This window comes from Xenopus laevis, chromosome 1L (genome assembly GCF_017654675.1).
Source record: "Xenopus laevis strain J_2021 chromosome 1L, Xenopus_laevis_v10.1, whole genome shotgun sequence".
Taxonomy (NCBI): Eukaryota; Metazoa; Chordata; class Amphibia; order Anura; family Pipidae; genus Xenopus; species Xenopus laevis.
The window spans coordinates 196,295,770-196,314,635 of record NC_054371.1 but is presented as its reverse complement, the minus strand read 5'-3'; the positions used below and the strand labels follow the sequence as shown (position 1 = coordinate 196,314,635).

General features: G+C 37.7%; 1 protein-coding gene across 3 annotated transcripts in view; it reads right to left on the bottom strand.

Annotated features, from left to right (window-relative positions):
* The window catches only part of edil3.L (EGF like repeats and discoidin domains 3 L homeolog), a 337,031-nt gene that overhangs the window by 194,940 nt on the left and 123,225 nt on the right, over positions 1-18,866 (bottom strand). For all 3 annotated transcript variants that reach the window (NM_001090936.2, XM_018243508.2, XM_041577683.1), the window contains 1 exon segment: positions 8,874-8,903. In NM_001090936.2, coding sequence (NP_001084405.1) covers positions 8,874-8,903 — 30 coding nt within the window.

The following is an 18,866-nucleotide window of genomic DNA, read 5'->3' as shown; positions in this document are numbered from 1 at the left end:
CCTAGCATATGCTAAGATAATATCATGACATTTTTTGTTGACATGATTGTGTTATTTTTACAGCCACATTGCTGTTCTATTACTAAACGTGGCATTTCTTTACCTCATAAATAAGCAAAATGTATATGCTGTATTGGGGTTGATCACTTGTAAAATATATATAAGAAAATGTTACTTACACCTAAATCAAATCTAGATAGAAAACGTGATCTGTACTTCATGAAAAGGTAACTTTAAAAATATTAAGAGCCCTGTCAATCAAAAGTTTATTTTCCTCCATTCTAAAACCTTAGCTTATTTTTACCTTTTTCAGCATTCCTCCTCCAACCTAAATTTGTTTATTTCCTGTAGAATCATTCTGTTGACAGATCATTTGTGTTTATTGTCATGAAGCAATATTCCATACACCAAACATATTTGTTAACCTAAGTATTAAAGCATCTTTCCGACAATCCAGTTGTTTGATGCCCTGAAGCATCATTCCAACACTCGTATAGGAGCCATCTTTCCCACGCACATGGAAGTCCAAATGAGAATTTGTGTGGTTGCATAATTATCTAGTCTGCTTTTGTATCCAGACACAAGGTAGGAACATCTTTACCCTTAACAAATTTGGGTAGGATATCACCTGTACATCTTCTGATCCTCAGGCTGTAATGTTGCCACCCAAAGTATAGAGAAGTAAGCTTAGCATACCTCCACAAGAACCAGTCTTCCTTCTAATTTTCACCGGTGTTCCCAAAATGTTTTTTTTTTAAATACATTTGGTTAAAAGGCTCGCACATTCCTTACCATGTTTCCCCTGCTCTTATATTTTTTTATATGTATATCTCATATATTGAGATATTGATATAAACATTACAGTCTATTTAGTCTATTTAGAGAAATAAAGGGAAGTAAAACCCTACTATAACTTACCGTAACTCAAAATATACCAGTGGGCTTCTTGAGACTTAGGTGCCTGTGTTCTAACCATGATGATTTTGTTCAAAAATCGTGCAATCTAAGAGATTGCCTCCTATTCCATGGCTATAAAATTTCAGTTTTGGTTAAAGCCTTTAAAAGAACACTATACACTCCCTGAGATACCCTCTTTTTTGAAAAAGATATGCCCAAAGTGAGACATAGCTGAAATACCACTTTAGATCTAACCACTTGTGTACTTATCTATAGTTCCCAGTATCAGGACACAGTCAAGGTCATAAAGAAAAATCTGACAATACTTAAAACAGATCCCAGATATTTTACAGAAGGGCTGTCAGTTTGTATCCAGAATGTCGAAAACTTTGAGAAATGTACTATCACTTTGTAGAATCAGTAGTGTTAATAAACCTACATGGTTGGAACACAAGGAGTCCTTTAGGTGTGGAGCCTAGAGGTGTATCACATGTAAATATGTAACAGTAAGTGACACTTTTTCCTCTCACTTCACCAGCAAGAATTATAAAATCAATCAATTTATTAATTGCAACACCCGTTATGTAGTTTACCTCATCTCATGTCGTAAATGGGGCACCCAATATGTAGGACAAACCAGTAGAACCCTGAAAAAGCGTGCTCAGGAACATATGAATACCATACAAGGCATTCAAAGAGTGACTGCAAATTTAAGAGTAGGGGATAGAACCAAGAAACTGCTATATCTAGAAACCAAACGGATTTTCATTTTGGTCACTAGGTTCCCCATGGGACTAAACAATAAGTATGGTGTATCTTGCTATTTCTGATTAAGTATGTGTTCTATTATAATAGATATAGATATGTAAGCAACTGCAATACCTAAAAACCATATAGATTATTTTTTGCTCACTAGGTTGCCTATGAGACTAAACCACTAGTATTATGTTTTTCTTTGATATATTAAGGGGCATATTTATCAAGGGTCGAATTTCGAATTGTAAAAACTTCGAAATTCGAATTCATAAAGACCAACCGAAATTAGGGCAAAATTTTTTGTGTAGAATAGGTCAGTTTTTGATCGAACAGGTCCATATTCGGCCGAATTCGATTCAAAGTTTTTCCCCCAAAAAACTTCAATTTCTCAAAGTCCACCAATTGACTCGAAATGGTACTAGGAGTTCTCCCATTGGCTAAAACAGCACTTCGGACAGTACATGATAAATTTTGATATTCGAATTTCGAAGTTTTTTCCCAATTCGACTCAAATGTAGACTATTCCCTACTCGAAGTACACAAAAAATAGCTTGAAATTCGAAGTTTTTAACTTCTAAAATTCACCTTGACCTCTGATAGATCTGCCGCTAAGTTTTATGTGTATGTGTCGAATAGGTCAGTTTTTGATCGAACAGGTCCGTATTCGGCCGAATTCGATTCAAAGTTTTCCCCCCAAAAAACTTCAATTTCTCAAAGTCCACCAATTGACTCCAAATAGGTACTAGGAGTTCCCCCATAGGCTAAAACAGCACTTCGGACAGTACATCATAAATTTCGGTATTCGAATTTCGAAGTTTTTTTCAAATTCGACTCAAATGTAGACTATTCCCTACTCGAAGTACACAAAAAATAGCTTGAAATTCGAAGTTTTTAACTTCGAAAATTCACCTTGACCTCTGATAGATCTGCCGCTAAGTTTTATGTGTATGTAGGGACCCTAAGGTTTAATTTCCCCTTTAGTCGGAGCCTCATGGTTGAGCTACAGGGTTTCCTAAGGGGCAGAGCCCTTGTACTGGTGCAACATGGCTGATCCCAAAGGTAACCAATGTGTATAAGAAACGGATCCGCACACACACTGATTAATGCAGTCGGGGAATATCCCCTTTTAATCAGCCACCAAACATCAATGTTTCGGGGGGGAACACCCACCCAACACCCACCCTGAAGGATCCGTTTCTTATACACATTGGTTGCTAAGGGACCCGGCCTGGTCAACAGAAAGAACGCACCACCAACTGCAGGATTGGTGAACTACAGGTGTGCGGTAGGAGAATTACATTGTGATCCCAAAGGCAGCCACAAGGTGTCGCTGCTGCATCCTATAAAAGGAGATTGCCATGTGCTCACAGCTGGAGGATTTCTGCTGACTGTACTTCACTAAGGAGTTAGTGAGCTCAGATGCCACTATGTAGAGGCATGAGGCCTCATGCCTGGGAGCTAGATCAGGAGGGTCTGAAGCTCTGGATTTTCCAAACTGAATGTGGAAATGCTTGCGCTATATACAGTGCTGGGAGCTACAGTTCAGCTATGGATTCAGCAACAGTGTGCTCGCGCTATAGACAGTGCTGGGAGCTATGTCTGGAGGATCAAGCAAGTTGCATGTGCTTCATGAAATGGAATAATCGCTGTGAATGCCTGCTCCAGCTTTGGATGAGCCTACCCATCTGTGTGAATCCCCAGGGTAAGGTGTGCACCAGGGAGGGTAGAAAAAGAGAGTATCCAGGCTGGTTTCCGTTTATGACACAGGCTGTTTGTAGATGCCTGCCCCTAGGGAGCCAGTACCTAAATGGAGGGAAAGGTATTTTGGGCTGTTATTGCTGCCTGGGACCAAGTGTGCTCATTTGGGATAAGGGACCAAGACTTTAATCTACAAATGAATAGAACGGGACTTTGCCTGGCATGGAGGGCCAGGAAATGGACTGCCACAGGTTCCCATGGGAGTGGGTTATATTTGATTGATGTAAATGCGTTTTTTACTTACCCTTTCTTTATATAAAGTTGTTGTTTTTTTATAAAAGCAAAGTGTGTGTTGCATGTTATTCCTAATGGGCCACACGCAGGTGTATTCCCAGATCCCATTGGGTGGTGGCACTGCCGGAGAAGAATTCCCAGTACCCTTTCACCTTGCAAAGGGGGCTCAGGACCTGTAAGTCGGTAATAATGTACAACCTTGGCACCAGGGGGGTCGCCAAGAGGGTGTTATGTATTTATAATAGATATAGTACTTTAAATAAGAATAATAAAGTTAATCTTAATCACTATTTTGGTTTACAAATATGGCAACAGCCACTTTTGTGGCAATATGGCACCTCATGGATGGGTGAGGCCTCAGGTTGTACTTATATGTGTTTCTAATTGTGATTGGTTTTCCTGTCAAGCTATGTGATTTGGTAATTGGATATTTGAAAATGTCTTTTGATTGATGCAAATATAGTTTATAGTTTAAATATTAGGTGTAGAGCTCTGTGTAGATATGACAACGGGTGCAAATTCACTAAAGGGCGAATTTTCGCCAGTGACCGCTTCAACACACTTTGTGCCAGGTGCAAATCCGTTACCACTACACTAATTCACTAAAATGCGAACTTGTGTCTTGTGCTACCCTTAATTTCTGCCCAGCAAAACTTTTTCTAGCACTATGCTTAGGTTAAATTGAATAGGGCAGGTACCTAAAAGTCGTATGGACGTCATTATTAGTAATGTTGGTTCAAATGCTTGAAGTGGTCACTTTTTCAAACACATGTCCAATGAGCCATAATAAAGACAGAAGAGATCCTCTAATGCCCACCATGAGCCCACCCTGGCATGCTCCTCAATTTAGTTTACAAAAAATTGATCACACATAAATCTTTAATAGTTTGGACTTTTGAAGGCAATCCCGCTTTAAAAAAAGAAAAGTCACCAGTGTTTTTTTTACAATTTTAATGCATTTCCGGCATACAGCTTATGATGTCACTGACATAAGATTGAGGAAGATGTAGCTTAATTTTTTCAGTTCGCCTGGTCTGAAGTGGCAATGTAAACTCAGGCGAAAGAAGTAACGTTCAAAATTTGCGAGGGAACTACCATTCTCCAGAACGAAAAGTCGCCTGGTAATAGGGTACGAACGAACTCTAGCGACAGTCTGGTTCATGAGCGAATTGTACTTTACGACTGTTAGTGGATTGGCAACGTCCCTACGGATGAGATTTCTGGCGAAGTGTCGTTAGCAACGGCCATTGTTGCCATCTTTTGTCTTCTACTAGGCCCGAGGTGCCTCATTAGCCTGTAGTCTTTCTCTGACACCCAGGGCATTATTGTGTGGGCGTGGAAAGCAACACAAAGGAGTGATGCTTTAAATATATATATATATATATATATATATATATATATATATATATATATATATCCTATGACTAAGTGATTGTAATACGAAATGCATAAGGCTGTATTAATGGACATACAGTAATAAACTTTTTCTACTTTATTTTATCTTCCTAGTGGAAGAATGCCTTTATTTGGAGTGCCTGCTCCACATTTTTATCTTTAAGAATTTTTTTTCTTTACGTAACTTACCATGAGCCTGACCAATAATATCTAGTAATATTGTAATAAGTCTTGTTCTTAGACTTATATCGGAGTAGCCAGTAAGTGTCGGTGTGAACAGAATTTCCCTTTAAATTCATGTAATTCACTATATTCCTTTATGATTCACTGGGTTACAGGAGTATGTGGGTCATAATGCTTTAGCCATAAACTGCTATAAGTCTGTGATTGAAACATGTTGGGAAATGGCAGCGTGTTGCATTCATATCAAATCCGATGACAGTGTCTTTAAATCACTCTGACTCTCCGATGCCACATTATTACAGATGTCAGAAAATATAAATCTTCACCTCTTATATATATTTTTCTCAGTGCAATCTATCTATCCAACTGTTGTTTTTATGCTTTTTTGTTATGACTGAGCCATAGTTAGCTAGATGGATTGGAAGCTACCGGTATATAGAGCTGGATAGATGACAGATAGAAGGAATGACAATATAAACAGATGGGGTGACAGACAGACAAACAAATTCAGTAGACAATATATATATATATATATATATATATATATCAGATCAGTGAGGTCAACAAATCAATGTCCTAACAGGTATCATGGCTAAAACCATCTTACACCTATCACAGTTTTCCTACACATTCCCCTATCTGAGATTCCTTGCCTTTCAAGCTCAAAGTATCTACATAGATCTGCATTTGATTAGTGCTCCTTAAACAGGTGAAATGTAATAAAACTAACATTTTAAATTTTCTGATTTTCCTGTTAAATTATAAGCTCTCTGAGAAAGCTGTATGTTTTTAATCATACATGTGAACAAGTAACTACAAAGCAAGGCCACCAAGCATTGAAGTTCACAAAACACTTCACTAACTTGTACTCTTCTATTCTAATAACTGTAACTTGATGCAGAGCTCCTGTTTTATTTCATTCTGTGCATTCCACTATTGCAAAGACATCACAGTCAAGAAATACATTATACTGTATGTATCCTTCCCCATGTGTCAGCAGTTGACATCTTTCCAATAGATGCAGGACATCTAAAGACACCCCAATGACCAGTCTTCTTTCTCGCTCTTTCAAATCGGCCTATTTATCAAAAGGTGAGGTCAAATTCCATGATTCACATGTATCAGGAGGTATATTTCACCTTTTGATCAATATGCCCCATAGTCACAGAGGTGTGATTTGCATTGGGGAGCTCAGAGGAGAACTATCACTCCATAGGGCACAATGAAAAAAATAAATAAAAAAAAGCAGAAAACATTGCACCCCTTGCCTTGCACATAAACCAAATGGTTCGACCAAATGGTTCGACCAAATGGTTCGACCAAATGGTTCGACCAAATGGAGCCCTCCCCTGACCCACCCTCCCACCTGGTATGTCCAAGAGCATGTTTGGAAGAAATTGGCAACAAGGGAACCTTTTCCACTATGCTAAGAATAGTTGTAGCATATAATATTTATACTATTGTAGAGCTAAATCTGGCTTAACAACAATGTCCTTTATCCTTCCCTTTAATATATTAGGATAACATTTCGTCATTTTGCTAATTTTTTCATGGTTTCGCAGCTTTTTCAGCAAGCAAAATTGGACTGTTTCACCCATCAGTACTTGTTAACAAATATTCACCTGTAATAAATACAATTAAAATGTCAAATATTTATGGAATGTCCACTGTGCCAAATGATTTCTTGGGCTATCCTAGTTACATTTTGTAAGATGGATTCCAATACTGTCACAGTAACAACTATTATATCTTCCATAAAAACAACACAATTTAAGGTGTTATAGTGTCATATGATAAGAACTGATCTCTACTGTATGAGCACTGATATTGATTGTTTCAGTATTACTTTAAATACTTCAAAAACTTTTGCTTATCACCTAAAAATGTACTACAGTAAAAAAAGCAAACTTCCCTAAACATATTCTACATTTAGAATATGTGTGTTCATTTGTTACTGTAAGTGCATTCATTATATGGTGCCTCTATATTTAGCCAAAGTTGAATAGATCACACGCTGCTCCCTTGATTCAAGCTGGTTGAAGGATGTACTAGTTTGGACAGTAGCCCACAGCATGCTTCACAACTTTGACATCTGCTCTGTTCTTTAAACGGATAACACTTTTCACAGTGGCGAACTCTGAAGGGCCCCATGTTTCTTGCTTACAAAAACTAAATATATTTTCAAATAATCAAAAAGAAAGCAAATAGCATAAGAAATTATATTTTTAATGCTTTATAAAGAAACTAGCTATGCTGTGAAACTTCCTTCTGGCAAATTAATATAACTGACAATTACTTACCTTGTGCAGTACATCAAAATTAGTAAGGTATTTTTATCCAGTGATAATTTCATCAGAGCAGACAGATCGTAGGTGTGAGCTATTATGCATGTACACCCGCATTTGGTACATTTTATCAAACATATTTTGTTCTTTTGTCAAGCATGGTTTTATGACACATTATTTAAATTAACTATTCATTTTTCTTAAATCTAACTGAATTGCTTCTTCTCCATGACACATTGTTCTTCTGCATGGAAAGCCAGAAAGATAAGCCGGCTGAACAAACGAAGTATTTCCAAATCTACAAGACAATCCCTTAAAGATTGAGGTTGATCTTTAATCTGCGTTACAAATATCCACTTGAGCTTTGATTACAGCTCTGATTGGAAATTTCATTTTTGGGTCTTTCTTTTTTTCCAATATAGTTTGAACTGTTTGTTCATTGCATCTGACATTTACTTTCTTTTGTTTCTCTACTGCTCATGTTGAAGGGTTGCACAAATGCAGATATATTTTGCAACAGTTCCTTTAATGGGTGTATTTTCCCTCTTGCCATCATTTCCCCCTTTTAATATTTGCTTCCCACTTTGTCACTCACTGTTTCAGTGGAAACCCCTCCTCAAACACACACAGCCCAGTACTAAACTCTAAACAAAACTCCAGATGTGTGGCTATTTATAAAGCTGTCTTAGGATCTGCAGACGTCAGTTCAAACTGATAGAACCTACCCCTCATTCACGTATCAAGATTTAAGGCTCTCTTTTAAAGTAATTGTTCAGTGTAAAAATAAAAACTGACTTAATAGATAGCTTGCACAAAATAGAGAATGTTTTCAATATAGTTAGTTAGCCAAAAAATGTAATGAATAAAGGCTGAAATGACTGGATGCCTAACATAGTAGCCAGTTAGTAACAAGCATGGGAAATGCACACCTCACAGCTCACAAACTATCCCATTAAATTAAACAAAAGAAACAAAGGGTTTACACAATTAAAAATGAAAATAATCACATCAAAAAAAAAAAGTCCACTTCGTTTCAACCACAAAAAGTGGTCTTCATCTCGGTAAAAATGTAGAAAAAGTGACAGAAAGAATTATTATCACAATACGGTACAAATCACGGTACAAATAAATGTCACTCAAGAACTTAAAGCAGATACATGGCATTATCATTGTACTTTGTTACTTTCCCTGGATTATTTCCTCTATTTCACTATCTAACTCTACTTATATATTGTTGAAAATTGTATATCTTGCAACCAAAAATGTCACAATTGTAAAATTTATGTCTGAAACCAAATGAAAAGAAATTTTAAGCATATCTATAAACATCAACTATAACATTTATGCTACATTTTGTTTTCTTACCTACTGTTGTGGAGTTCTCTACTTCGACATCTATAAAAGAAACAAAATCAATGTTTGAAAGATTGATATAAATATGATACAAAAAGATAAATTGATAACATTAACTGTTTAAGAAAGTTACGTCAACCACAAATAGAAATCTAAATACAATTTTAAAAAAAAGCAAGAAACAAATTATACTCTGATAACTGTAAATTACTTGCCAGTATTGTATTACTAGTGCATTTTTGTATAGCAAATTCTTGTACAAATGACTCAAGTATAGTGTCAGAGAAAATTAAGCCTCCAAAATGTCTGGGATAATATTCAATTATCAAAATTCAAGATAAAGTTCACACGAAAATTCAAATATTCCATGGAAAAATGTGATCATGTTTATTTTCTAATTTAACTAAGTTTTCTGAACTAAATTTTTTGAACTCAAATAATTAGCTGCCAACGACATTCTATAAAAGTCAACAAGAAGATAATTGTCAAAATTCAAGTTATTTTAAAGTTGGAGGCAATTTAAAATTCAAAATTTTGTAGTAAAAAAGTAATAAAGAAGTAAAAAGTAGTAGAATGTGATTTTAGTACAACTACTTTTATTTTCGATGTTCAATTTTTTTCATACATAAGCTAGCAATTAAGAAATTCAAGTTTTCAGTTTTTTGAAAATACTTGAATTTTAATAAATTCAACTTTCCATGTTCAGTGGTGTGTCCATTAGAATAGTTTCAGCTGATAATGTGATCACTCAGGCTAGCATCAGTCTGTGTTTGCTATTTTGTATTAAAATAAAGTTTGGTATAAAGGCTACAATATACTGTAGCAATCAGAACATGTTTTGTGAGATCAGTGGTTGATAAAAGCAAAAGATTTATAAAGGTTGCATATATTAGGTCTTGAGAATGCAAACCTTAATCTGTTACCATTGGCGCTCCACCAATGAGGCGAGTTGAGCCACTCGCCTCAGGCGGCAGTGCCCTCCTGGTTGCCAGGGGCGGCACAAATGGCGCTCCTGGTAACTAAGAGCCAAATTTCCGGTTTTCCGCGAATTCGCGCCTGCCGAATAAATCACTAGTGAAGAGAGGAATGCAGTGATAAACAGTAGTCTACAAAGTTGTTAAAACTGTCTCAGTACAGTTTAGAAAAAACAGGTATGGGTATGATGCTTCGGGGACTATTTATTATGCTATGTAAAAAGTACTTAATTTGGAGGATTTTCCCATCCATATTATGATCAGACATATGATTTTAATAGTGATGATTGAACCAAGTTTCACTGCAAAAATGACGCCCATAGACTCCAATGGGTGAAAAAAAATTTTGCATGTCAAAATATTTTTGAAGCCCTGCATCGCGTGACAAAATAATTTTGATGCCCATAGACTTTAATGAATTTGTTGAATTTTCATGGTTTCACAAATTTTTGGCAAATCGAAAAGGGTCAGATTAGCCCATCACTAAATTTCAATTCATTTAAAAAAAATGATTTTATGGGGTTTACAGGAAAATATTTATTTAGTGATTCGCATCTTGTTGATTTTTATGACTAGGACAGCGTCGGAGAGGCAGCTCATACCCATGTACAATAATATTATCTCCTTACCAACTATGATCATATAGAATACTCTTATTTCCAAACACTCTTCCCCCTTTTGAGACAATAAAGTGAGTTTAAATATAGCACCCTAATATGGTGTGCAGACTGTGTGAACATTATATTTTGGGACAGTTATAGTATAAATAGACAATGTGTTGTAGGGAATTTGGCAAAACCCTTTCACTTATCCCTGTAAGAGGTCAAGCACAGAGCTTTAGTCTGTGTGCTGTAAGCTGTTACCTAGCAACCAGCTGTTCAGTGATCTCAGTGCAGCAAGAAGTGACACAGCAGCTAATGAGTGGCTGGCAGGAAGAGGAAGTCGCAGATACTGGCAGAAGAGAAAAGCCTGGCATAGAGAACCACATGGTGGACAGAGAGAGACTAGAGAGCTGCTTAAAAGGCTCCACCAAAAGCAGACATTTGGATCAGGCTGGCACAGGGAAGCCAGAAACTGTGCCTGGAGGGAGAGAGAGTGTTAAAGGAATACAGACTGGAGGAGAAACCAGCAGGAGATTCATATCTGAGCATCCAAAGGGGCTGGTAGTCGCACTGTATGTCTGAATGTGTTGGACTCGGCCTGAAGAGAGCTCTAAAGTTTCCAAAGATGATTTGTGAGTATCCTGGTTAAAGGGATAGTACCAAAAAGAAGCGCTTGAAGATACAGACACTGTTTATTGAAGGATATTAAAGGCCCTATTGCCATCGGTTAGGAGTGCTGCATGTATTACTGGGCCATTTATTTTAGATAAAGAGTTATTCAGTTTAACCAACTATGTGGGTATTATTATTTTGTTCCTAGTGGGGCCACCCGTAAATGCATTGCTGGATCCCACTAGGTGGAGGCACTTCGCTAGTAAGTACCAGGTACCCAGTCTCTCCCAATGCCACTGTGGAGTGGTTCAGGTTTGTCCTGTGCCATTAGGAAAGCGCCACACGTGGAGTGTAACACCAACAAAGAGGTATCAAATTTCCAGTATTACTAAGTTGCTCATCTGATTTGATAAAACAGAGACTGCAAGTATTTGATATTTCTTGAGGCAGCACTGTTGATTGGGGTTAAGAACTACATTTTCTACAAGCACTTGCTACAGGAAGAACATTGAGAATGACAATAGCAGCCTAACCACAGAAAACCAGAAGGGAAGAGGAAGGAACCAGCAAGGAGAAGAGGACTGTGCTGGAAGACTTAAAGGGTTATGTAATAAAAGGCACTAAGTATGCCCAGGGGCAGTAACCCATAGCAACCAATCAGCAGGTAGAATTTGCTGGTCATCTGTTTAAATGCAACCATCTTATTGATTGCTATGGGTTACTGCACCTGGGCAAACTTAGTGTCTTTTATTACATATGGGTGTTAGAGTTTTGTGTTGCAGCCAGTTTAGTGACCAGCCAGAGCGAGAGACAGCTAGCTAGTAAAGGAAGACACTGCAGTGTGCAGCTTGCCGGTAGTTGTTTCCTTATGTTCCCTGAAGGGAAGTGCACAAAGTCCCAGCAGCCAGTCTGATCCTGGGTTGTAGTCTACCAGTCATCTTGATCAGGAAAAAGCTCCAGTAAGAGGAGAAGCAGAGTTACTTTTAACCCCTGCCTTGCCAGTCTGGGGGATAACTGTTCAGTCATTATTGCATCTGGGACTGTGTGGTTTCTATGAACTGGGGAGCACCTGAGTTGCTGGATGTCCCACAGTGCTCAGATGTGTCTCCCTACTTACTACAATCACCATCTGAGAGGTTTGTTCCAGTGAACCAGCAGAGCTGCCGAGGTGACTTCAGGGATTACCTCATACACCTGCAAGGATTGTAAGAAGGGCTGACAACAGTGCTTTTACACATCCAACTTAACCAGAGGGAGAACCCTTTATATCCTTATCAATGCACATGCGCATTTGTGTTGTCACCACATTCACAGACAAAATCCAATTTTCAAGTTCAATGTAGCCTATCCAGATCTTCACAATGGGCCCCCCGTCAGTATACACCATACCCAGCTGGCAATGAGCTGGGGACATAGGTGTGCACACCAGGGTTATGTTGGGGGCTTTTCTTACTGACATATTATTGTTATGATAGTGTTAGATAATGTTAGTAAGCACAAATGTCTTGATATTATTCACAATTCTTACAGCTTTGCTGTTGAATAATGTCGTTCTAGTGTGTCTGACTACTGGATCCAAGAGGTGTCACCAGATTGCATTGCAGGAGTATATCCATTGGCACAAATTTTAAGGCACATCTCAGGGTGGGCTACATAAATAAAGTCAGTTTTTTTAGGATTGATAAAAAGTGTTTTGAGTTTCAGTATGTTATTTGTCATTTAAATGTAAATTTAAAATGTTTTGATGTGCTCTAGATGGTATCTGACTTTAGGTGCTACGGACTGATAGGGCTTCTTATCTATCAAAATGTATTTTATAGTTATTGCCATATGTGTTTAATTCCATTGTAACAGGGTAATGTGTAGATTGGGAACATTTTCCTTACAGTTAGTGATGGGCGAATTTATTCGCCAGGCGCAAAAATTCACCCGAAAATGTTTTTTTTTTTTTGCAAATTTTTCGGCGTTTCGCGAATTCGCCGGCAAAGCGAAACGGCGCAAATTCGCCCATCACTACTTACAGTCAGGAAGGTGCAAATAAATGTGATACAATTCAAACTGCTCATAATCATTTCCCAGTTCAACTTTTATTAAATCATCCCCTTACTTTTTAATGTTGCGGGCTGTGTTCCCCAGGGTAAGTAATAGAGCAAACCATTGAACTGTAAAGCAAGTCTACTCTACAAATTAAGGTTAAATTCAGAGAAAATCTGATAAGGAAATTTATTGTTTCATGTTATGGCTGTAGAGGCCTAATGCTTTCTCTAGTTATTTATATATTTAGTTTTTTTTTTTTTACTTTAGTTCATTTAAATAGTAAGAAAAGAAACAATCACATTTTAAGTCAGTGCTACTCACATAATATGATTACCACAAAACTGTACTACTTTGACAAAATTTGCATTTTGAAATCGACAACAGCTTCAACTCTGATGACTTTTTCAGATAATTTCAAAAATAGTTTCCAAGAAGGCATTTCAATGTAATGAGACAAATTGCAATGAAGCAGAAAACATTCTATCTAAATAATATTATTGTTTTAAATGTGTTTAAAGGGATACGGTCGCAGGATAAAATGTTTTTTTTCAAAACATAGTTAATAGTGCTGCTCCAGCAGAATTCTGAAATCAGTTTTTTAAAAGAGCAAACAATTCTTTTTATATTTAATTTAGAAATTAGGCACGGAACTAGACATATTGTCAGTTTCCCATGTGCACTCAGGTCATGTGACTTGTGCTCTGATAAACTTTAATCACTCTTTACTGCTATACTGCAAGTTGGAGTGATTTCACCCCACTCCCTTCCCTCCCCAGCAGCAGCCTATCAACAGAGCAATGGGTAGCTAACCAGATAGCAGCTACCTGACACCTCTCAAAATACAATTATAGATCAGCGCCACAGGCTATTAAAAAAAAACCCACAGAAGTTAGTGCAACATTGTTACTATTCAGTGCAGTCACCAAAGTGTTGCAGCACTAATCTGTGTGTGTCTTGAACCATAGAAAGTATATGCACAGATTTATCTTGTGTGTTCTAAAGTGCTATAGTGATTTCTATAAAGTGCTATCTCCAAAAAAAATTATAATTAAGTCAAACAAGGTGCTTTTAGTGCTTGCATCAAAAGGTAAAAATAATTAAAATAAGGTGCAATGGTGTTTTCAGTAAAACTTAGCATGTGGCTTCTCCACTCTCTGGTGGGATAGAAACTTACAAGATTCCTGATTTCAAAACAGCATATCAATATCAACTCCAGGGTATCCTTTTTTATAAGTGAAACTTATGAGCGCATATCATACAATCCAGTCTAATAGTGCAGATCATGGCGGTAAATCTTTGCAATACAAAGAGATGGGTTCTACTGGTGTCTCCCTCTCCCGTGTGTTCAACCTGTACATCCATTCACTGCTGAGACCAGAAGTGATGCCGAGGTCAGTTTCTTCAGTGGTGGTCAGCGAAACGCAATTTTAACTCTGTTATACTTGACACCTCTGCTGAAGGATTTGTTTGCATTGCTAAAGGTGCTCCTTGGCCCTACCTAGTAGTAGGCATGAGAATAGCACCAAAGTCTGGGTGCTAGTCTCATGTCTACCATCAGGTAGAGTTAGGTAACACGACCTAGGTTGTGGTGAAATACAATGGGAAGGGGAGAAACAATAGCTGTCTCAAAGCAGTTCCATCCTGAAGTGCTGGCGCCTTCTCAAAGCTCAGAATCAGGCACAATACACTGAGATGGCTGCCTCCACACCAATATTACAGCTAAACAAGATACATTTGTTGGTTCAAGAATACAATTTGAAATGGTAAAGTGAATAATTTGCAATGTGAACAGTGTAATTTAGAAATAAAAAGCAAACCATAAAAATCATGACAGAATCCCTTTAACAATAAGCAAATGTTACATTCCATCTTGGGTGATCAGTACATATTTTGGGTGCCAGGGTGTGCATTGTCTAGGTTTTGTGTGAGGCACATACAAAACAATTTAAATTCGCAGTACAGGTGGACAAACACAATGGGGCAAATTTACTAACCTCCGAAAATTTGCCAGTGACTGCTTCGCTCACAACGCAACACTTCGCCAGGCGTAGATTTGACTAAATCACTAAAATCAGAAGTTGTGTCCAGGATGCCGAACGCTGGCGAAGTTGCACTAGCGTTACTGCGGCAAGCAAAGCGAAGTTGCGCTAGCGTTGCCTAATCTGCATACGGTGGGAAGTTAAAGTTCAATGGACGTATATTTTGCAGCAAATACATTACACTACACAAGCCCGGGAAAACGTAATAAAATAAAATTAAGTTGTTATATTGTCCTACGCATGTGCCCACTGTATAGTTTATGTGCCATATGTTAGGAAATGTAGGGAGAAGCGGGTTACCCCCAAAACAATTTACGCTCTTGCAGCCTATCATCCTGAAAAAAGGAAAAGACGCCAGCGTTTTTTGGGACTTAGAAAATTTTTCAACGAAATTTTGACGAAGTCCTATCTTCTCTATTGCACTTTGCCTGGTCTGAGGTGGCGAAGGCAAGTCTGGCGCAAGAGGTAACGTTCAGTAAAATCCCCATCTTGGTGAGTTTTCGTAGTTACGTCCATTCGTTAGGGAGCAAAGTACCGCTAGAGTTGATAGAACCACCAGATTCTTTTGGAAGCTGAAGTATTTTCGAAATGTTTATGATACCCTTAGGTCTGCTGTTCCCTCTGCAGTTTGTGTTCACTAAATATATTGGTGGCTTAGGGCCAAGGGATCCTGTGATACCTATAGGTAGTGGTGTCTATTATAGCTCCTTCACCAATATTTTTATCTGTGGTCTTACTTAAAAAGTATAAATTATGAATCAAAGGATACATTGACATGTAACAGGCTGCACATCTTATCTGATCAAATTGTGGCACAATATCACAATTTCAAGTTTAACTCTGAGACAAAAATGGGCACAAAATGTTGCACTACAGTTATAGAGGCACCCTGCTTAACCAGTAAAGATAACTAGTCCTAACACTGTCTATTATAGTTCCTGTTTCATAGAAATTGTGTGAAACGAATAAACTACAGATAACGTGTTGTATTTATTAGCATTTCATCGAGAGACAGTGAGTGGCAGCAAAAGTTACATACCGATCACATACTCAAAAATAATTGAACATTGTACTATTGAAGACACTATTCTTTTGTCCTATTGAAAATGTTCTACTGAGACAGTTCTACTGATATAACTATCATTTGAAAGATTCCACTCACATCACAAAAGCAGAAGAGGCAAACCGAAATGGAAAAAAAAATTGAAATATTTTCTGAATTATGAACCACCTATTATGACTATTTCATTCTGAGGGATAGTTGCCCAAGTTTCAGTCTTTTTAGTATAAAACTGCATCACACTATTTTTATGCGTTTTGAAAAGTGGTTGGAACCATTCCAAAGGCTCCCTGTGCGATCACAGATTAACATAGCATCATTTCTACAAAAAAACATCTGATACATTTGCACCATATGGCCAGAGTGCAGTTTTCATTGGAATATACAATACTATTGTCTTAGCTGTTTGCAGTAACAATCAAACCTGCTCCATCTGTTCTTATGTGTTCCAAAACATATTTTTTGTTAGATGATAAGTAACACAAAGAATATCCACCTACCTCTTGTAAGCAAGGTTAAACTAGCATGAGCACAAAAAAAAGCAACAGATATTGCTACTGTCGTACAAGTGTGAATGGTTCTTGTTTTGGCTATGCCCCTTTAAATATAGTGACAGTATATGGAACCTTTTTTTTTTTTTTTTTGAGGTCACTTTTGTTCAGATGGATGAATATTTTTGCTGTCTAAATTTGGCAAACTGATTAATGAGTATATGTCACAGTTTTCAAAATGTTTCGGCTCAAATACATTTAAAAGTCACATCTGAAATATTCTGAAAACTAACTGTAGCCAATATGACATTTCCCAGTTGTGTTTCATTGAACAGAGATATAATGTTATCCACACTACAAAAGTTGATTTCATGCCAGAGTGTTTATCTGTAGTCATGCCCAACAGAACAAAGAAATATCAATTATTGAAGTAGACAGCCTATTTGTATGGAATACAACAATGTCCTGTGTCAACAGTGGAAATAAACCTTTTATTCTTTTAAATTACATAAACTGAAACTAAAATATCAGAAAAACAGTAGGAACTGTTACACACATCACTGGGACTATTTTGGCAATTCATTGACACTGTATGTAAAAGGATTTTTTTTTTTTATAATGCATGATTTTCTGCATTTTTGATATCATGTCTCTATACAGTATGTACTGTACATTCAAAATAATTTGACAGATTTATCAAAGGTCGAGGTGAATTTTCGAATGAAAAAAATGTGAATTTCAAGCTATTTTTTATGTACTTCGACTAGGGAATAGTCCAAATTCGATTTGAATTTGAAAAAAATTTAAAAAATTTGAATATCGAAATTTATAATGTACTATCTCTTTAAAAATTCAGCTTCGACCATTCGCCATCTAAAACCTGCCGAATTGCTGTTTTAGCCTATGGGTGCCTCCTAGAACCTATTTGGAGTCAATTGGTGGACTTTGAAAAATCAAAGTTTCTTTTGGGACAAACTTTGAGTCAAATGCGATATTCCTTCAATTCGAATTCGGCCGATTACGGACCTATTTGAACGAAAATGGACCTATTCGACCAAAAAAAACCTCTTAATTTCGGTTTGTCTTTTTGAAATTTGAAGTTTTTTCAATTTGAAATTCAACCCTTGATAAATATGCCTCTAAGCTTTGTTATAATTAAATAAATGTTTAGGGGATACCAGGTATTAAAGTTGACCTTCCCTGCCTCCAGTATAAGAAAAGGACAAAATGAGGTCAATAATACCTGTATGGTTGCAATGGGGTGTTAAAAATAAATCAAATAAAGAGGGAGGTGGCCCATACCAAGTAGAAAATGTGGGCTGGGTGCAACAGCCCCAAACCCTCAGCATAGGGAGCAGCATACCGCAAACAATGACAGCATGGACACTCCAAGGATTCCACAAAGTATCACGACATACAAAATAAAATAAAAAAAATTCAATTTGCAACATCTCGATTTGTCCAATGAGTTTTTGTCCCAAGAACACATGGTCATGGGCCAACTGAATATATTGATTGAAAAAGAGTGGTTCATTCTATTTGGCCTCCAACTTCTGACCCAGATTGATTTGTTTGGGGGGTCAGGTATAAACAAGGCCCAGTAAAGAGTTTTGCCCTAGAGGAACAACCCTTTTGAAAAAAAATCAGGAAACAAGCACCATGTGAACAGAGTTTAGTCAGAATACATGACCTGTTTTGTCAGGAGATCATTCTAGGAATGTAAAAGAGTAAGGCAAGCTAAAAATATCCACTTTTTGCTCCACCTAAGGATTAACACTGGAGGTAGCTCTCCTTATACATTACTGGCCTAAAGTGAAGGGAACAGTGCTAGTTGAGGGGAACCCGATCACTAGCTGTTGACCTTAAAGGAGAAGGAAAGCCCCAGGGCGCAAACCCCCCCCCCCTGTTCCTACTGCGCATGCGCCAGAAGACGCCGGTCAGAGCAGGAAGAAGACGCGCGTGGGAGAAGATGGCGACTGTGAACTCCGTGGACAGGACCTGCGCAGAGGGGTGAGTAACAAGTTAGGGGCATTTGCCCAGGGGGACAGGTAGGCCAGGGGGGAGGAGGGAGGGGGGGCAACACAGGGGAGGGGGGGAGGGGTTTTGCGCCCTGGGGCTTTCCTTCTCCTTTAAAAGGGTGTCCCTACAGGTGCTCCTGGCCTCCCTTGAGGAGTTAACCCTAAAGAACAG